General features: G+C 32.7%; 1 protein-coding gene across 3 annotated transcripts; it reads right to left on the reverse strand.

Moving 5' to 3' along the window:
- Positions 1-6,070: 6,070 nt before the first annotated feature.
- Positions 6,071-20,682, reverse strand: LOC110914975 (N-terminal acetyltransferase A complex auxiliary subunit NAA15). 3 transcript variants are annotated; one of them, XM_022159591.2, is made up of 26 exons: positions 20,478-20,673; positions 19,073-19,151; positions 18,422-18,504; positions 18,175-18,324; positions 15,612-15,727; positions 14,452-14,557; positions 14,296-14,367; positions 14,089-14,204; positions 13,885-14,017; positions 13,291-13,368; positions 13,165-13,218; positions 13,004-13,074; positions 12,846-12,900; positions 12,673-12,768; positions 11,968-12,096; positions 11,806-11,888; positions 11,500-11,730; positions 11,276-11,408; positions 10,162-10,269; positions 9,896-10,027; positions 9,410-9,466; positions 9,131-9,228; positions 8,491-8,549; positions 8,268-8,376; positions 7,471-7,559; positions 6,071-6,591 (listed from the first exon to the last, which is right to left on the reverse strand). In XM_022159591.2, the coding sequence occupies exons 1-26, from the start codon at positions 20,526-20,528 to the stop codon at positions 6,431-6,433; spliced, it is 2,649 nt and encodes an 882-aa protein (XP_022015283.1). In that variant the 5' UTR covers positions 20,529-20,673; the 3' UTR covers positions 6,071-6,430. The 3 variants fall into 3 exon arrangements, with proteins under 3 accessions (XP_022015283.1, XP_022015281.1, XP_022015280.1); XM_022159589.2 differs by having other exon boundaries at positions 7,471-7,562; XM_022159588.2 differs by having other exon boundaries at positions 7,471-7,562; positions 13,004-13,218; positions 20,478-20,682.
- Between the last annotated feature and the right edge of the window lie 1,809 nt (positions 20,683-22,491).

Below are 22,491 nucleotides of genomic sequence, written 5' to 3' on the forward strand. Positions count from 1 at the left end.
AGAAGTGCATTAGAGTTTAATTTTAGATTTGTCACCCCTTTATTTAGGAAGTTTGTTGTGGCTAGTTTTAAGTTTTTATAAGATATATCTAAGTATAGATATTAGGCAGTTTTAGTAAAATAAAATATGACACATAATATCTTCATTTTATGTTACGTTACTTTTAATTCTTTTTGTTTTTGTTTGCATAGATGGAGCCCATCTTTGTAGATTAGGCGCATTAGATCACAAGTATTAAGTACTTGTACATTAAAGCATTATCGACTTGAGCAAGACAACTACCGAAACGTCGACAAAAATGTGTAGGCCGTCATGCTATCTTTCGATTTTTTTTCAAACAGTATAGTTTATAAGATATGTCAAGAATACGTAAAAAATTATAAGTTTGTTGTAGATGGGTGAATTGTAACTAATTATCTATAATTTTGTTAAAACCTCAGGGATTTAAGTGTAATAAGTTTAGGGGCTAAAAAATAAATAGTGTTTAAAAGACCAAATTACCCTCATTTTAGTGGTCTTTCTATAAATAAAAGGGAGGGGGAGTTCTTATTTTTTGGGTATCATAAAATACCCCTTCCTCATGCATTATAATATAGTATAGATAGTTTGACTCTTAACAAGCTAGGTGAGAGCTTGGAAAGAAATGAGTCAAACGGGTCAAAGTTGCGAGAAAACATGGACGGACGAAAGTTAAGTATAGCTTACACCTCTTAAATAGAACCCCCCCTACTTATGTAACTGGTAAAGAACAAGATGAACAAAGAATCAGAGGAATTTTTGAAATAAGATGTTCTGATGCGGACCAATACGAGTCGAACGAGTAAAATGATAAGTAACCATATTTTGGTGGTAAACCAATGAGTTTTGAAGAGGATACTCTATGGTGTAAGCCATAAAGGGTCAAATTGGTAATGTGGTAATTTGATCACGTGTTGACAAATTACTCATGTATTACTCATGTAATCATCAAGACACGTTTAAATCATTCAAAAACCGAGTTACGTTGTGTAAATTCGATATTCGAGACCCAATCAACCAACTATTGTGTCATACTATGCTTATACATTATGTTAGAAACTCAAATTTATATATATAATAAAAGAGAAATGCATAGAACAAACAATCTCATAACATCAGGGACCAAAAAAATAAAAATATATATATATATATTAATGGGTCAATTTTCTCCAAGTTTTCATCTTTTCCACCACCTGTAACCCTAATCCATCACCTATAAATACCACACTCATTCCACCGCTTTTTCTTTGCATCTTCTAAAGAATTCTCCAACTTTTGAAAGTGAGACTCGTCTCCTTTCACCTTTTTCTTCCTTTCTTGTTTTTCTTTTGTTTTCCATACTTCACCCACATTGGAAAAACCTCTACGGAATGTCACCCAATGTTCACCATGGTGAACAAAGGTGGTGCATCACCAAAATGAGGACCAATCTTGGGTTTTATTTTATAACTTTCAACCTTTCATTATTGTATGTCATTTATATTTTATACATGCCCAACCAAGATCATCACCTAAGTTGATGATTCTTAGTATAACAAAGGGGTAAAATGGATGATAATTATCCTACCACTATAACATGGTCATTACATTACTAACTCATTACTAATAACTACTATATTATCTAACTTATTAATATTATTATTATTATTCTTATTCATGCCTAACTTACATAATATTATTAACTAACATATTATTACCATGTATAACATTACTAACCCATGCTAACTCTTTTAATCATGCTACTAACTACTAACTCTTCTAATCATACTACTAACTCTTTTAATTTAGTCATTTACTTATTTAGTCTTACAATTACATCATTATTACCAATTCATTAATTATTATTATATATTAAAATATATTAAATTACTAACTCTTTTAATTTTGTCATTTGCGTATTTAGTCTTACAATTAGATCATTATTACCAATTCATTAATCATTATTACATACTAAAAATATATATGAATGTACTAACTCTTTAGTTTTTGTTATTTACTTATTTAGACTTGCAATTTAATTATCATTGTCAATCCATTATTTAATATTATGTACTAAAGATATATAAATATTAAATCTAGTCATGACATCAACCAATTTATGGTGGAAAGTTGTGTGCAAAGGTAAAACACTTATCTTAGAATAAATTCCTAACATATGGACTTCTAGTAGGTGAATTAGTGCCCATGAAATACACATAAATTTATAGTGTCCAAAGTGAGTGTTTAGACAAGATAATATTTTATGTGTTTTTATATGTATTATTATTATGAATTATTACTTATTCAAACCTCATTTACATTTCAACTCTTAAATTCTTGTACTTACACACCTTTTTTCATCCTTGTTAGGATAACTTGGTGCTCCAACCTCACAAGTCAATCATCTCATGTTTGTGAAAACCTTTGCAAATTGTGAGTATACTCGAACCCTTTTCCCTTTAAACACACTTTGGGTTGCAATATATGAAATTATAAAAACTCACCTACACACAATCAATCATATTAACCAAACACTCAATCTATGAATACATGCTATTTGTCATACATACATGCTAGAAGTTAATCCTGTGTACTCAATCTGCTACCTTAACGATTATAACACTATAGGAGTAGCACGTCACCCTTATGTGGTATTGTTAAGTATTCAATCTTGTACGATCTCTCCCTTATCTGGAAAGGATATGCTAGTGGACACTTTGGTTTGATTGATGGTTTACACATGCTAGTAGTATACAAATTGACATGTTAGAATGAGACTTTTATTCTATATTATGTAAACTAAACTTGTATGCTCACCAACCATTGTGTTAACATTTATTATGCATATATTGCAGGAAATTGATGATGATATCCAAGAAAGAAATCTACTTAGGTGAATTTAGAAACGCACCAAATTTAATGTCTTTTCTTTTATTTGAGTACTTGATTCTATGTAATGTCTTTCTTTACAATGTATCGAACAGAGTCATGAAATAAAAATGGATTTATTCAAATATTGTCACTTTTAGTTGTATGATGCTTTGAACAATCATCCATTCGCTCACGCCTCGATGTTTCCGTCATTGGTTGGTGAAACGCCCATTTCTTAGTCTGTCAAATACCAAAGTTTAAACAATAAAATTTACGTCCAAATTTAAACTTTTACATATTATTAAAGTAAACTTGGTTATGCATACAAAAATTTAACAATTTTTAACTAGCTACAACACATCCAACGTTTATCAAAAGTTACGAACACAAGTCTTAGAGTAAAGTTTAACAACTACCCTTTAACTACGTGATAACAAAAGTATTTTGACCTGTTTACTAAATTTAAACCCGGAAGCGCGTGAGGGCGACATGGGGTGTGTTCGTCCGAGCGTAGCATGCCATTTAAAGTGATTAAAGTTCGAGCAGTGCTCAAGTTAAAAATCAAATTAAATTATCTTGGGCTTGACCCAAAGAACAACGCAAGAAAGGTTTCGGGGACGAAACCTCTTTAAGGGGTGTAGACTTATATCATTCCAAAAATGGACTTAGTAATTATTCCAAATTAACCAGGGATGAGCGGGTAAACTACCATTAGTGGTAAAAGGTTAACCCATAAACATTAGGATTTAAATAAATAAATCTAATGTTAAATAAAAGGTGAGTAAATGTTTATAGAAAATAAAGTTTATAAAAGGCTCGGGTCATCGGGACTTAATCAAGGTCGGGTAGTAACATTCCCGAGCTTGGTAAATTGAATTACCATGTTCAATTAACAATTGACATAAAGTGTATAACTAGGAATATTAACCTAGTTAATATAATTGTTTATTATTGAAGAATAAGTGAGTTATGAACAAACCAAAATACCAACCTAAACCTAAGGGGAAAAAGTTGGACAAATGAGAAGTTAAAAGATTAAAAGCTTAAATAAAACTAAAATACACATTTAGGGTGTGTTTTGGTACGAGATAAGGGAAAGAGAACAAGAGTTCTCTCTTTGATCAAGTGTACAAATTCAATAAGAATCAAAGGTGAAATCAAGCAATTTTGTTGCATGTTGAAGGATTTAGTCCATCTAACATCAACTGCCTGAGGTATGTTACAATTTCACTTTTGGTGGGTTTTCTAGTTTAGAGAATCCACGAAATAGAAAGATCTAGTGGAAATTGTAGCAAGATAATACAAATTGATGTTGTATTGGTGTCTATAAACATCATACTAACTCGTATGTATGAATTACTTGCACAAATTAGGAATTTTGTTAAGTGTTCATAAGTGTCACAACCAACTACTGTTTTTGTTATCTTTTGAAAACAAAAAAAGGTGAGGATGCTCAACTTCTTCTTTGAAATTAAAGTAGTAGATTGATTTTCTAATTCTTTTGCCACTCGTATAAATCTTATCATTTTCTAAACCAAATAGCAAACATGTATCAGGTAAGAAGGTTACTTTGATGCCTTTGTCACAGAATTGTCCATAACTTAGAAGATTATATTTCAAACCTTCTACATATGTCACTTTGTCTATTGTAAGTGACATTCTTGTTCTTGAATTATGTTTTAGAAACTGGCATTCTTGTTCTTGAATTATGTTTTAGAATACGTTGTTTATTTTATTAAGTTATTGGATTTCCTCATGTTTTGTAAGACGTGTTTCGGATGTACATGTTTAATGTTAAAGTTTAATAAAATGAAAACAATTGTCCGGTTTTGTATATAATCTATACAAGTGTATGTCATGTGTGGGTTATTAAAAATATATGAACAAATTAGTTTAATGGTTTTTATATACATAACTTATTATACTATGTACGAATAAAAAAATTAAACAAATATGATTATAGATTAAAAAACGATTTAAATTTGTTCTTATTGTTCTTGTTGTTCTTGTAATAGTTTAGTGTTTTGTAATGATTCTCACACTATGCATATTGCTTCAAAGTTAGAAAGGAGATCAGATTTCAGCTTGGGCATGTGTTAAGCAGATTTGATTTAGGAATTGCAACAATTGTTATTTGGATGTATAAATGACTCACCAACAAGTTCATTTTCTTAACAAATTAAGGCTAGCAAGAATTTATTTGTTTGATTAAGATCACCAATATTGACATAAACAAGTCTCATTTGTGTTTTTTATAAGAAGACAAAATATGTCATAATCTAAACTGTGTTCAAATCTATGTGCCCCATCATGTTCGATGAATTTCATGGTGTCTTTGTTCACTTTTAAAATAATTTCTATATATATATAGATAAAGAAAAAAAATTGTAATTCACTCTAAAATCTAAAATCTAAAATCAAATACCAAGGAAAGTATTATTAAGTGAAAAAAAGGTGTATTGTTTTTTTACAATATCTTCTAACCCACTTGATGTAATTTCCATGTGTAATTTAACATGAACATAGAAACATTTAGTGGGCCAATGGGTGGGCCTACAAAATACGTAATGCACTAAAACCAAAATTTATGTTCCTTATTACCATGACAAAACTATGGGCCTGAAAACTTTGGTCCCTACTTTGGTCATTGTAGTTGATTAAGTGGGCCCAAAGTTGGTGTATGGATAAGATCTAAAAAACGTGTGCATATATGTGTCCATGGATACAGATATTTAACAACTGGATAAAATGGATGCCACGTGGATATGAAATTGGGCCTTGAGGCTTGCCTTAATTTACATTTTAAATGCAAGTAAATCCTTGAATTGACTACTTTTGAATCGTCCTGCACTCCTGTGTTTAATGTATAAAACTGATTAACAGTTTAGCACAAAGTAATTTATTTATAATTAAAAAAAATAAAAGACCAGTCAAATATTGCATTAGAACCGTCTGACCGGTTAAACTAGACACTTACCAGTCCAGTTAGAAGCTAATGGACCGAACATAAACAAATCTCGCCTCTCTCTTTTTTTGCCTACAGCCGGTGTTTTTGACCGGCCGGGTAAGCAACTAAGGACGCTGGTTCGATATTCGTTAACATTGGTCTCAACATAATATTTTCTACCCCCCCCCCCCCCCAAAAAAAAAAAAAAATGTGATCTCCATTCTTAACACACAAACTTGATACTATATCCCTACACACATTAATGTTGATCAACTTGTTTATAGCAGTAAAAACCCTCAATGCCAAAATTTTCATAGCATTTGTACAAGTTTGAAAAATAAAAAGTACAACATACTTTTGGGATCTTCTCGACTCTTCCTCTATCGAAAAGGAAAAAAAAACCTCAAAAACCATACACGTAAACAAGTATACACCGTTTTAGAAACGTAAAAACTCTACGACTAATGGTACAAAGGTTTATGGTGTCTTTTTTTTTGTTTTACCTAGGTCGGCTGTCGTGTTATTTAATCATTGTACCAAACCCGCAAAATTAGTGCATGGAAGTTTGTCAATTTGAAGTTATACCCAAGAAAAAATTTGCATTCTTGTGTTTATCTAGATTGCTAGATTTTTCAATGCACTTGATGGAAGAAATTCAACTGAACCGTTTTCAGACTCCGTTTGTTTGGAATCTTTGTTTAAAGCATGAGTAGAGCAGTTTCGGCCTTCAAAGTAGGTTGAGTATGGAAAATATTCTGCACATCGGAGTTTCCACCCTGCAAAATATTTTATATATATTAATAATAATTAAATACTAACGCAAAAAAAAAAAAATAAGAGTTAATTACTGTTTTCGTCCCTGTGGTTTGTCAAAAATCAGTATTTCAGTCCATTAGTTTAAAAATTGCGATTTCAGTCCCTGTGGTTTCACTTTCGTAACCATTTCAGTCCATGTGGTTTCACTTTAGTAACCATTTCAATCCATTTATTATGTTAGTACAGGGACTGAAATGGTTACGAGATGGACTGAAATGGTTACAAAAGTGAAACCACAGGGACTGAAATCGCAATTTTTAAACTAATGGACTGAAATAGTGATTTTTGACAAACCACAGGGACGAAAACATACAATGAATATTACACCTTATTACAGATTTAACGTCCAATTTTCCAATATTAGTGTCATCCCGTAAATGTTCACGAATCGCATTATGAAGTTCATTTTTGTCTTTACGTTTCTAAATTACAGAATAGGGTTGTAATTTATCTCAAACGGGCCAAGTAAAAAATAGCTAAAAGGAGAACGGATGAAATGGGCTACACGTCGCCAAAAGTTTATTTTCAATGTACGAGTCCTAGATGGTTGTATTTGAAGTTATAGATTATTATCGCAATAATAATGTGTTTTTGTAATAAAAACTGATACATCAATCATCACTATAAAAACTGACAACTTTTTGGTGGTCAACTATACTAGTTTGACCCATACCAAAAAATGATACATTTCAACAAAAACCCAGTTTGACCCATTACCCGACCCGCCCATCTATAAAACTCTAGGGTGAACTAAATTCTAATTCAGTTTCAGCATTTGAAATTTCATCGGCAACAGCTACTCAGTAAGAAATATCAAGAAAAAAACATAACAAACTTACTTGTTGCAGCATCATTATCATTGAAAACCGTCCCCAACATTTTGTGAACTGCAACACAGTCTTTTAGCTTCCATTCTCTAACCGATCCATTACTGATTAAGAAAAAAAAAGGTTCTCTTAAAATTAAATGAAGTATAAATAATCAAACTGAAGTGAAACGAGCAACGGTAATACTGTTGGAACCAAAAAATAAGAGTAACTAGGGCTGCAAACTAACCAAACGTTCGGCGAACAGTTCGTGAACCGTTCGGCAGGAAGTTCGTTTGTGTTCGTTCGTTTATTAAACAAACAAACAAACACGAACAAGAAATTCCGTTCGTTTAGTTAAATGAACAAACATGAACAGAGGTCGTGTTCGTTCGTTTACGTTCGTGAACGTTCGGTAACGTGTTTGTTTATGTTCGATAGTTCATTAGTGTTTTTAGTTTTTATATCCATTTAAACACTTCAAAATTCTGACAAATTAAATATCTAATAAGTGTCGGTGTATTATATATTATGTTCATGAACGATTATTTGTGTTCATTTGTTTCATTTGTGTTCATGAACATTATTTTGTGTTCATTTGTGTTCGTCAATGTTCTTTTTGTTTGATTCCTAAAATTAACAAACAAACACAAACGAACACGAACAAGTTCATTTCCTTAACAAACGAACACGAACATAAAATCTCGTTCGATAAGTGTTCGTGAACAGTTCGCGAACACATATATTTCTTAACAAACAAACACGAACAAGGTCTTGTTCGTGTTCGTTCGGTTCATTTACAGCCCTAAGAGTAACAGACAAACACTGACCTCGACACAAGATTATTGGGTGATTCTTCTATCAATTTAATCGCATCACCCTTGTTCCGTTCTAGACAATAAATCATCTCGGCTACTGCTGCTCTGTGCAATAAGGAATCTGCATTGCCACCATAACAATCATCTTAAAGGTAAAACAATGATCATGAATGTGGACCCAAATCATTAAGAATATAACCCAGTGTTGTAAAGTAAAAAGAAAAAAGAAAATTACCTTTATGTTGCTCGAGGAAAACAGTATTTGCTTCCGTCAGAGATTTACCATGCAACTGACTAAAAAAAGACAAAGGCTTGATTAACAATAAATAAAAAAAGAAAAAAAAACGTCAAAGATGAGGTAATCTTCAGAAGAAAAATTAAAGAGTAAACTGCCATTTTGGTCCCTGTGGTTTGGTCACTTTTGCCACTTTAGTCCAAAACTCAAACTTTTTGCATCTGGATCCCTGTGGTTTCAATTTTATTGCCATTTTGGTCCAAAAATGAAATCAGATCATATTTTTCTTATAAAATCCTGCAATTTTGTCATTTTCCTCAGAGGTAAATCAGGTCATATTTGTCTTATAAAATATGGTATTTATTTATAAAAGAGAAATGATCATTTTGCCCCTGCGGAAAATGACAAAATAACAGGATTTTATAAGGCAAATATGACCTGATTTCATTTTTGGACCAAAATGGCAATAAAACTAAAACCACAGGGACCCAGATGCAAAAAGTTTGAGTTTTGGATTAAAGTGGCAAAAGTGACCAAACCACAGGGACCAAAATGGCAGTTTACTCAAAATGAAATCAAATCAGCATAGTACAGAAGTATAATGATCTTCATATATTTTTAGAACGCCGTAGAAAATAACCTGAAAGTTAGTCGCTCTGCTTCCAAGACGCCCGAAATAAGTTTTTCACCATCAGTGGCAGGGGCTGGCATTGATGCAACTTCATGGAAAAATCTCAACTGCAAAAATAAAATAAAATATAAAATAAGTAAAACCGTTGATCTTGAACAAAGAAAGCCATGTGCACTACTTTCTTATAAAAAATGACATGAATAAACTCATAAAGCATAAATTAAAAAATAAAACTGCCAGCAATCAGATGATGTGTATGCAATGTTTCTACTTAATTAACTTGCATACCAAACATCGATGAGCATCTGGGTTTCCAGGATCCATTCGTTGTAGATGCTTCAGAGCCTGATTAAAGAGAAAAGCAGTCAAGTTATTATCCAAGTCAAATAAAATAAATCGAAATTTTATCAATTGTACCTCTAGGACGGAAATAAAACTTCCAACAATAAAAAGTAAAAGGTTTTATTTTCGATGTAATCTTATTTGATTGATTCTTCATCACTACAATCTTTTATTTTTGTAAAGTGCTTGTTTTTTATTATTTTTATTGATCAAATTAACTATAAGTACAGTTGAGGCATTCTCATATAATTTCAAAATTTAGTAGTATCGCATTTACCTTTGTCAAAGCACAAACTAAAATACCAATTTCATAAAATAAAATTTAAAAAAAAAAACTTTTAACTTATAACAGCCTGTATCATCGAATAACTAATAACCATTTGCTTGACACTAAAGCTTCCAAAAGAACATCATAGACTAAAACAAAATTACCTGCAATGCAAGTAAAATCTTTTTCTTTCTCAGATTTACTTCAAAAGAAAGCAAATGTGTCTCCAAGAAATCGGATGAATGTTTTTGCAGCAACTTCAGATACTTTCCAGCTTCCATTAAAGGATCTTCAGTCTAACAATAACAAAAGTTATAAAAGTCGCATACTATTCTTATACAAGCAACAACTTTTAGTAAATGCATAAAGGGCTTTAAAAAATCAAAAATAAAAAAAAAAGATTTAAATAATTGCATCACAAAAGGGGTACCTGCAATAGCTTCTCTCCATGTGGATCCGGGTCAACTGGTTTGACCTGTCGTTTACCAGATTTAGAAACGCCACCAACGTTTGCTTCCTCACTCTTCACTTCTGCCTCCTATAAAACATTAAAAAAAGAGTAAAGATCAAATTGACAGAGAATCGGGTGAGCAGAAAACCGATTTAACCGAACCTCACAGAAAACGAACCGAAATTTACGACGGTTTTACATTTTTTGAAAACCGAAGCGGACCGAATAACCTAAAAATCATAACTTTTAATGTTTGTTATATATAGAATTAGGAAATATTAGTTTTATTCTTGAATGTCAAGTATTTATAATAAAAACATTAACATGAATATCTATCATTGAAATGATTTATCCATTGCCTACAACAAATAACAAAATTTAACATGTAAATTAAATGATTTTTAAAGTATTATAAGAGATATTGTCTTAATAAAAACTTTGGAGAAACATAAAAATATATTAGGAGGTTAGGTTTATGTGAAAATTACTAATTGAAAACCTTAAATATAATAACTTAAAATTAAGGGGGTGTTTGGCCTAGTTTTTATTTTTGGCTTATGCTTATATTTTAAACTAACTTATAGCTTATTTTCTATCATTTGATAAGATCTTTTTAATGTGTTTGTATTAGTTTATAGCTTATTTATATCATTTGCCCTTACACAAAGAAGGTTTCTTCAAATAAGCTAAAAAACCATCATCAAATAAGCTTATTCAGATAGCTTATATAAGCTAATAAGCATAAGCTTAAAAAGCTAAACCAAACATCAAATTAAGCTTATTTTGTAAAAAAAGCTAAAAAAAGCTATAAGCTTTGTTAAAAAAGCTAGGCCAAACACCCCCTAAATATAAACATCTAATAAAGATTCTTGAATCATGGATTATACTTTTTATTTTTAAATCTGTCGTAATTGTGTTCCAAAAACCGAAAAACCAAACCGTTGCAAAAACCGAAATAACCGAAAACCGAACATTTTGGATACGGTTTCGGTTTACCTTAAACCGAACCAAACATGCACACCGCTAACAGAGATGACAAAACCAAATGTATTCGACTATTTGTAACCCTTAGTACATAAAAAAAGCTTAATACCTTTTTAGCTCGTGCTTCAGCCTTCCTCTGTTTTTGCCTCAATTTCTTCTTTTGAGAAGCAGGTAATTTTGCAAGTTCATCTTCTTCTTCCGTTGATGACTTTGAAGGGGTATCATACAGCTTGATGTAGCATCTGTATTAGTATAAAGAATAAGAAAACCATCATGTAAAAAGGGACAAAAAGGAAGAAAATAATAATCGAGAAGAATGTCATTAATTCATACTTTATAGCTCCAATTGCTGCTTTCCTAAAGTAATCATGTGCATGAAGCCGATCTTGAAACCTTAGCATTTCGATATAGGAACGCAGGGTCATTTTTCTTAAACAATAAGAATGGAAGTCAAACTGGTCTTCTGTGATGTCAGCATAATGTTTCTCCACAGCTAAGAACTTTTTTAAAGCACGCCCAAGATCACCCTGCCGGAAGTAACTTTCTCCACACGCAAGTTCGTACCTATAAATGAAGATATTTGTTAGATATTGTTGAAACTTTTAACACATAATTGTTAAGATTGTAACGGTCACCAACCACATGCATTGCATGTCATGAAGATTATTGTGTTGTTCTCCATCTTTTGTGAATAATACAGCTGTCTTTTCTGCAAGTAGAACCTATAAAAGATAGTAAATTTGGTTAAACAAACATACCAGTTTTAAAAAATATATATATATATAATTTGGTGCTATCAACCTGGTCAGCTTGCAACATTCTTTTGACACATTGGCTGTTGACGTATCGATCTGCAAGATCCATGCATCTAGCTTCATCTGCCAGCTCAGCAGCAGCAGTGAAGTCCCCGCCATGTTTTAATATTTTGCTCTGTGAATAAAAGAAACTCCATTATGATTCACTAATATTCATTAAGATAACTTTTTCCTGCAAGTTATCAGGCCTGGTAAATTAACCTTCATACAAGAGTAAAATGCCATTTTCATCCATGAGGTTGGCCAGTTTTGCGACTTTCATCCAAAGGTTTGTTTTTCCACATCTAGATCCAAAATGTTTGAAAACTTGCCATTTTCATCCGGCTCATTAACTCCATCCATTTTCTCCGTTAAGTCAGGGGTATTTTCGACTTTTTTGTTAACTTAAAGGGCAATTCGGTATTTTAATAACTTGTACATTATGCTAAATGCTTGTACATAAAGTGAAAAAGACCGAATGCCCTTTAAATTAACAAAAAAGACGAAAAATACCACTGACTTAACGGAGAAAAATGAATGGAGTTAATGAGTGGGATGAAAATGGCAAGATTTCAAACCTTTTGGATCCAGATGCGGAAAAACAAACCTTTGGACGAAAGTCGCAAAACTGGCCAAACCTCAGGGACGAAAATGGCATTTTACTCTTCATACAAATGTATACAAAATGAAACAACGGATAGCGTAAACAAACCTTAACGGAGTATAGATCAATGACAGTCGGAGTGTGTTGCAAAGCCTCATTGATTTTAGCAAGAGCAACATCATACAGCCCACGTCTGTCATAATGCTACACAAGCGAAACTATACGAAAATAAGTAAAAAACAATTTATAAATCAAAAAGTAGTCATAAAGTGAGGACAAACTTGAGCCAGATAAAACAAGATCCACATCAGCGTTGAAGGGGGCTCTTTTTCCGATCTACATATTAAATCCGACACAACAATTTAGCGGTATTCAAAAATGTGAAGAACCGGTAGCTATTAGTCTATTACATTATACATAAATGATAAATCACAATTACCTTCCGGGGTATCCACCAGCGGTTTTAACTGATTCCTCCAAATCAAGGAGCAACTTTTCAAGAATATCAGCCTGTAAAAAAGGAGAGAGATTTATCATAGTAATATAAGGAATCATGAAGTGAAATGATCTAGATGTTTCTAGATGGTAGCTTGCACAAACCTTGCCAGGATGATCATATAAAGGAGAAAGATCCGAGAAAAGTGAAGGGACTCCCTACATTTTCCGTTAGTAAAATTATAAGCTGTAATTTATTAAAAGGTCAAAAAGTAACAAACTTGTAAGTACCTTTGTTAGGAGCGGCTTAATATAGTTATCAGCTGCATCTCGAAATTTTACATCCTCTAGAAAATCTAATGGGATTCTCTGAAAATAAAGCGGCATGCCTTAGATATCGAAAAGAGATAACAATTAACATAAAGAGTTAAATGTCATTTTCGTCCATGAGGTTTGGCCAGTTTTGCGATTTTCGTCCAAAGGTTTGTTTTTCCGCATCAGGATCCAAAAGGTTTAAAATCTTGCCATTATCATCCAGCTCGTTAAATCCATCCATTTTTCTCCGTTAAGTCATCGGATTTTCGTCTTTTTTGTTAACTGAAAGGGCAATTCAGTCTGTTGAATACTTGTACATTTTGCTAAGTGCTCGTACATAAAGTGAAAAAGACCGAATTGCCCTTTAAGTTAACAATAAGAACGGAAATACCCTAGACTTAACAGACAAAAATGGATGGAGTTAACGAGAAAATGGCAAGATTTCAAACCTTTTGGATCTAGATGGGGAAAACAAACCTTTGGACGTAAGTCGCAAAACTGGCCAAACCTCAGGGACGAAAACGGCAATTTACTCTTAACAAAAAATATAAATTTGGAACGGTTAGTCACCTTAACAGCAGAAGACCAGGTGTATTGCTGCCCAAGTGACTTGTATAACGAGTCCAATTGGTCAACTTCATCAGAGGAATATTGACCATTTTTCGAATATAGTCCAACACATTTTTGCAATCCTTCATAGTATCTAACAGCACAAGAGCCCAATTAATATCATTCCCCCGCACTAAAACTACAAATAAATAAAAAAAATTCTACCTGTAATTGTCGGGATTCATTGATAACAGAACTCTGTGCAATTTTTCACCTTCTTGAAGGCGATTAAGCTTCACAAGAAGAGAAGCCTCCACTTCCTTGTAGGATAATTTATCAACCTATGATAATATTTGCAGAAGGTAATAAATTAGGCTAATTTTTTTAAATATACAATACAGAAGAAGAAAGAAAATGGAACGATGAACATACTATCTTCAATTCTTTCTTGTGTAACTCAAGAAGAGCTTTTTCAAGCAATCCACATTCCTCTAATAAAGATATCTGGAGAATGAAACATGCAAACAAAGTAATAAAATGGTTTTGTGTAAGGTAAGTTATTATGGCATTGAGTATTATATATATTACCTTGTATAACAGCATTTCACCATGTTCACAGCGTTCGTTATCTGGAGGATAATCTTCTTCAAGAGTCCCTTCATATGCTTCTAGAATGTCAATGGCTTTGGATGCACTGGCAAAAAAACATGACGCCTCAATATGAAATTACAAAATTTAGTGGTTATATGTATAATTGTGATTGTGGGCCCTATTCACTTGATAGGAGTAATAATTACTAGGGTAAGTTCATATATATACAATACATAATATTATACTTTCCTTTCAACACATAAACGTTCTCATATTTACTCATCCCATGGTAAACAAAATAAAATCAGTTACTCATAAGTTATAACGAACTCATTTCACATGATAAATGAAAAGAATCCCATGCACTGAGAGGATTCACAGTAATAACGTTAAATGTTGTTTTCTAATTCATTTATTCAGTTAAACACGTTGTATAAGTAATAGATCCTGTTTTATATACCATAAAAAAGGTAAAGATGAGTTTAAGTCTTTTCAAATATAAACATGAGAATTATAGTCTTATGAAAAGGTAAATTTCAGTATTTCACGTTATGAAATTTGGTGGGGTAAACACGAATTCTGAACTTTTATAGGGCAAAAAATGAAATAAATCTCAATGTTTATGGGAACCAAAATATGGAGAACTTGAGATAAGAGAAAAAATGATACTAAACCAAATGAAACCTAACAAATTAACACTTATCATGGTATATATAGGGGAAGGTTCTATGCAGAACACTAAATATTGCGAGAACACGCAGAACAAAATAAATCACTCATTTTTTCAATCCTAAAAAGTAAATGAAAATGTTATAAATGTAAGATTTATTGTTTCTCACACTAGAATTTAAAACAAAAATATGAAAAATCTTCAGTTTTTAAATAACCTACACACATGTAGGTTATATGTAGGCTAAATTAACTACATGTATGTAGACTATAATACTATATGTAGGGAAAATATATGATTTTTTATTTATATATAATACACATATGAATGTAAGAAACATAAAATTTAAGAAATATGAACCTTAAATCCCAAAATTTAGTGATTTAGAGTTGTTCTTTTTGTTCTCGCAATAATTAGTGTTCTGTAGTGATCCTTATCCTATGAAGATAATAGAAAGTTCAAGAATATAACCAAATATCACATTTACTTTGAGTTCAGATGCTGAGAAACTGCAAAACCGATCCAATTCATTCGATGACTTGGTTTCAATGTCAGCAACTGTTGTCTGGTTTCAACAAAACCAGCCAAGTCTCGCATTTGTGCCTGAAAATGAAAAATATGTTTAAAAACTGGTACACGTTAATTACATAAAATCGACCAATCAAAATGTAGCTGTTTTCTCATATGATTTAAATAGTATTAACTATGAGAGTCCGAGACACTAATTCATAACCAAAAAGCAAATTCACCTTAATCACTTTAAAGCGATCAAATAATAGCTCTTAACTTTACCCTGTTGGATTCACTCTACTGTATGATTCTAGCTTTTAGGGTTTTAGATCAAGTTAAGAACTTTACAACACATGACTACATCTCTAGCTTTTAGGGTTTTAGATCATGTTAAGAACTTTACATGACCCCAAAGATCTACAAAATAATTAAAAGTAAAATACCAGCTATCAAATTATCCACCTCATAAAAGGGCCTCAGATACTTAATAATCAAACAATCAGTGTCAACAGTAAACATTCGACATCACGTCTTCCAAATCCTTAACCTACGAAGTGTCGAATATCCTTCCACTTATAAGAAGCTAAATCACAATATTTAATAAGATATTGCTAGATATCTGTAATGTGTGTTCATAATAAAATCTGGTTCTATAAGTACATCCACTTAGACTATAACACTATGTTGACCCACTCCTTGGGTTGGTTGCCAAGTGGATTTATTTTTAATAAAAAAGAAATCAATATTTTTTTGGGAAAAACTCACTATGGGGACCCAGTCCTTGGGTTGGTTGCCATGTGGATTTAATTAAAAAAAAAAGCACTTTATGGGGGAAAAACTCACAACCTGGTTGCCATGGCAACCAAGGTTGCAACCCAAAATCATGCCACATGTCAAATTGCTATTAATCCATATTTTTCTGTTCTTTTTCCTTTCCTTACAACTAATGTCAACTTTAATTTATTTTTCTAATAACTTGTAATATTTTTTTTAATCTAAAAGACACCATCTTTTATAAATTAGTCTAGTTTCAAAATGAAATAGTTATTTTCAATATTTATAATACAACAACCACATTATAAATATTTATAATAAATTTGATATAAATTTTATTAAAAAGTGAGTTTTTTTAATACAACTCTCCAATCCTACGTTTGCAATTAAACTACAGTAAAATGCCATTCCATCCCTAAGATTTGGCCAGTTTTGCGACTTTGTCCAAAGGTTTGTTTTTCCGCATCTGGATCCAAAAGGTTGGAGATCTTGCCATTCTCATCCGGCTCATTAATTCCGTTCATTCTTCTCCGTTAAGTCAAGGGTATTTTCGTCTAAAAAATGGTTTAGATTGGGATGCTAATAGATGTGAAAGGTTGGGTTGGGTTTTAAATGCGGGTAGTCTTAAACTCTTCACATAACAATGCTTATAACTCAATCTCGGTACAGAAAGTGAGACATCGAAATATTTCAACATATATTAGCTTAAACCACAACAAAAGTAAATCCTTTATATTAAGACTAGAAGTATGCAATTACAAACATATTCACCAAGATGACCAATTTCTAAATATCCTTCGTCTTAATTCCAACCACAAAATTACACTACCAATACGGATTATATAAGAATAAACACCATTACATTAGTCTCATGATCAACCATAAATTTTATCTTTGAACTTATATGTATGACTCACAGATCTTACAAGAATGATAACAAGTTTCTTTTAAATCAACATAACACAACCTTCAAAACTCAAACATATCTTATTAGATACTCTTAACAAACCTATATGTTCTTCAAACTATAAGTACTTCTCATTCATGAATGTCTTAAGATCTATGGTCTAATAAATTTTTTTAACCCTTGTGCTCTAAATTAAAGAACCAGCCATGCTATAAAAACACTCGCATGTCATTTTTAGTATGGTGTAGAAAATTGGATATTGTATCATCTACTATGATATCATCCATAAAACTCAATCAACAAATGTTATAACTCACTCAAAATATTCTATCATAAATAACTCCCAAACCATTTGAGACCAAAGCATTCGACCGCTATGCTCCGGTTGCACTTATGTGATCATTTCGTAATCTATGAAAGAAAGAAATAAGCAAATGACAAGATACACAGAACCATTAGTGCAAATTATAAGAATCAATATAAGATAGGACATAATCCTAAAGAGACGTTACACACAAATCATAGCAACAACAAAGAATAACTATTACAGATTGTTCAAAACCTGGTATCCACTAAATAACAACGAAAAAACACAACTTAAAATATATTCTTTTTCTCGTATGATTTAAGTAGTATTAACAACAAAGAGTCTTAACTAATAACTAAATCTAATCAGAAAACAAGTTAACCTCAGTCATTTTGTCCATAATCAAACATTATCTCTAACTATGCCTGGTTGTATTTACACTAAATCCAATCGAAATGCAGACTCATAACTGCTCCAAACGAGAAGAGAACTTATGAAAAGAAGAAGTGGTGAAAATGTGAAATGAGTGCTACAAAGAGTAAGAATATCTACCTGCAATAACGATAGGTCTCTCAGTATTTCAATGTTATCTGGATCTATCCGCAGAGCATTCCGGTAACATTTTATTGCCTCCCTATACTCTCTATCTGAACGATAGAGAAGACCATACACGTGCCAACAAACATGGCTTTTCAAATCATTCTACAATTAAAAAAAACGATACTGTAAAATCCATATCATACCACAAAAGTTGCACTTACAGAAATTTTAGTGAAAATAGAAGGAATATGTTTCAGACCTTTAATCCCAACCGTACTAGCTCGTATGCTTCTGGCTTACGATCCATACAGTTCAGTGTTAATCCTTTCATTGAAAGAGTTTCTAGAATCCGAAGTATCACAAATGAAAAACATTTAATAGATGGAAGACAAACAAAATGCTTAATCATGATAATACAATCATTAACATGCTATCTATAGACTCATGATTCTATTTTTGTAAAAGCTATGTGTTTGTACATATTCTATCAAGCTATTGTGCAACGGTTCAAGATAATCAAGTTGAAAAAATATTTCAGATAAATGGCCTGGATGATAAGGTGTATGATTTGCAGTCTCAGTGGTCGGTAACAACTAAAAAGGTCACCTTTATCTCTCTCTGTTTAAGGACTTACATGTTTACATCTGAACTCAAGAGCTATATTCAATATGATTTTAATGCTTACAACAAACAAACATGACTAATTTTATAAGCAACGGGTGCTTGTTTTCACTCCACATTGGAATCTTTAATCTAGTATGCAACATATATAAAAACATATGTGAAACATGAGTGCAGCATTGTTTAGGAACAGCAGAATGCTACTTATACTAGATTAACTAAGACAAGTAGCATTTCCTAAACCAAGGCTAAAAACTAAAGTTGCAATAGGTGATAACTTCTAACAGACCTCCATGATTTGGAAACTTCTTCAATATAGCATCGGCAGCCTTCAACCCCTTCTTGTACTGTTTGGTTTCGTAAGATTTCTGCCAAACAAACAATCAATAGAACATTTAATCATTTCATTAGCAAACCAGTCAACAATCAGACAATGATGCTAGTCCTATTATTAACCTAGTGAGCGCGCCCAAATACAACAAAACAAAATGATTTTTAAAATCACATATTAGGCACATTTGTCGTTTAACTAGAGCGTGATGTTCAGTCCTTAATCACCTTCTTGGTTTTAAAATGCGTGCATAATACGTGATGCGCACCATGAGCTGATGAGATCACGCTGCTTTTACATGATGCGAGGATGATGCGCCCCAAATCGCATAATGCACTGGCATTATGCATGCATTTTCCTAAAATCAACCACTATAGAGTACAATTGTACAATAATACAATGAGCTTGTAGAAGGTGCTTAACAAGCTTGTACAATGAGCTGAGGAAGTTGTTAAACGAGTTTCTACATAGATTACTTGTACCTTTTGCATAGACTACTTGTACACTTAAAGAGTTCAAGGCTTATTTTGGTTATATTGACCTTCTTGAACCTTATTTTGGTTTCTACATAGATTACTAGTACCTTTTGCATATACTACTTGTACACTTAAAGAGTTCAAGGCTAATTTTGGTTATATTGAACTTCTTGAATGGTACTAGAGCTATTTTCTTCTATTTTTTTTATTTTAATCTCTAAAATTTAAGTGTTTAAAGTTAACAAGCTATAATATTAGGATTAGGTTCAAGAGTGAACACTAGTGTATTTGCGAACTGAGCGAACTAATTCTGGCCATACACGTGAGTAAATCAATGGCCAGGATTTGATGATGAAATACACTAGTGTATTTTACGATTTGATGATGAAATACATAGTGTATTTTACGATTTGATGATGAAATCCTAGCCATACACGTGTGTAAATCAATGGACAAAATTTGTTCACTAAGTTCGCAAATACACTAGTGTTCACTCTAGAACTCCACCCTATAATGTTATCTATAATCATTTTTTTAAATAACAAACGCCTCACATACATGATGCGCGCGCATCCCGCATTACCAAGATCACCATGTGGCATCAGTCTAAGTAGCTATTAACACAAATGAGATGTAAAAAAGTGTCAATAAATGATATTTACTATATATAACATTATGTATATGCAGCTTGCTAAACTGTATTGTAAATTTGTATAGTAACATATCTAACAATGGCAACATCAACATGCTTTTCATAACTGAACCTAATAATCCAAATTCATCTACAACAGTTAACAATAAGTTAAACACTACACAAACCCTAGGGTTCCAAAACAACAACAGCAAATCGATTAACTAATTAAATCGATAACGAATGAAGAACTTACGACGATTAACTTGAACAGATTGGCCTCTTTCGGAGGCAGAGAAGCGCCCATTGTTTGTGTTGTAAATTAAAGGGTTCTAGAGAGAGAAAGTAGGTGTAGAAAACACACACACGAATGGTTGATAGTTCAGTTGTAGAGAGAGAAAGATGTAGTGGTGGCGTCTGTCTGACTGACTGTTGCAACCCTACTGAAGAACGAAGGGTTTTTTATGTGGCCCGGGTCCTATATTTTTCTTTTCTGAGAGTTGTCGATAGGGGTGCAAACGAGCTTAGCTACTCGCGAGCTACTCGAGCTCGGCTCGAAAAAAACTCAAACGAGCCGAGCTTAAACGAGCCCGAGCCTAAAAAACAAGCTCGTTTAGTAAACGAGCCCGAGCTTCGCATATGGAGCTCGAACAGGCTCGCGAGCCTCAACGAGCTTTTTGTTTATATATTTTTATTTATATATTAAACATATATTTATATAATAATAATTACCATTTATATAAATATAAAAAATAACTTAATTATATGTATAATAATAATTATAATTAGTATAAATTAATTAATAAATACTAAACGAGTCGAGCCCGAGCCGAACTCGAGTTTGAAAATTTACTTTCAAGCCGAGCTCGAGCTTTAGAAATAAAGCTCGAATCGAGCCGAGCTCGAGCTTTCATATGTTAAACGAGCTTGAGCTCGAGCCTAGTCGAGCTCGGGCTCGGCTCGGCTCGTTTGCACCCCTAGTTCTCGAGACGGCTCTACTTTTATTGATAAGTTTGTATATTTAGGTTGAGGACCTTTTTGTTTTGAACGGTAATTCCTTGCCCAGGTTTGAATATGGGAACTCCTCTTTAAGACGATACGATGTGGGCGTAGATCAATGGCGTTTATGTCTTTTCACGCCGCACACACCACACCGTCGACTTGAACATGGGAACTCCTCTTTAAGACCATACGATCTGGGCATGGATCAACGGCGTTTATGTCTTTCCACGCCGCACACACCACACCGTCGAAGGTGTTGTGAGTGCCGTTTAGGGATGGGGGTGCAATTCTCCACCGGCGTTGTGAATAAATGTGTATCAACGTGGCGCACTATGAATGAGGTGCCATATAGTCATTGTAAAATCTCGAATATGAAATTTCTCGCTATGAAGATCGATCACCTAGACGACGAAGAGAGGGAAATGTACAAGAAACTTATGTAGTTTTTATTTAAATTATGTAACCTTTTTTTAGTTTATGTACTTTTTTATTTACATTTTCTAATCTTTTTTATTATTGTTAATTATTATATAGGTATTTTTTTTAAATAAATACACAATTTATATAAAAATAATAACAAAAAATAGGTGTCACGTGTCGAATAACGCCACTGTTCCACACCCCGCATTTGGCACAACGTCCCGTTTCTGACGTGTGCTGACGTGTCGTTCAAGTGTCGAATAACGCTCATTTTTCAAGCCCATCATACCGTATGGTCTAAGAAGCATGTGTCTCTATCAAGTGGTAAGAATAATCGAGTTTGAGGCGACAAAACCCGATAGTCTTGTGAAACAAAAGCAGGTCAATGAACGTGAAGGCATAAATGGGAGAAGTTACACCACAAAGATATCACCTGTCAACTTTAGATATACAAAAGAACATTCTATGAACACTCTTACAAAAGATAAGACACAAAAAAAACATTGCTTAATGGGCTAACCTAGACTCCTAGAGATTGTTATCATGTCAACTCAAGCTTCAAGCTTCTACAGTTAACTAAAGTATATAACCATAACTCAAATCATAAAAATTAGTTATAAGAACGATCATGATCAACCATCAATTTCTCAATATATTTGATTACTTCGATTAAAGCTATTCAATCATATCGCCTATGGTCCGATTATTCGGTTGTTCTGCTCATCGCGTACACATAGTCACCTACAACCCACTTGGCTACTTCACATAAGATCCGCAAAGATCAGGGCTTTCACTTTGGCAAGGCTGTAAATACTAAAAGCGTGCTACAAAACGTGTCGAGTCAAATC

The sequence above is a fragment of the Helianthus annuus genome, chromosome 16 (genome assembly GCF_002127325.2).
Source record: "Helianthus annuus cultivar XRQ/B chromosome 16, HanXRQr2.0-SUNRISE, whole genome shotgun sequence".
Taxonomy (NCBI): domain Eukaryota; kingdom Viridiplantae; phylum Streptophyta; class Magnoliopsida; order Asterales; family Asteraceae; genus Helianthus; species Helianthus annuus.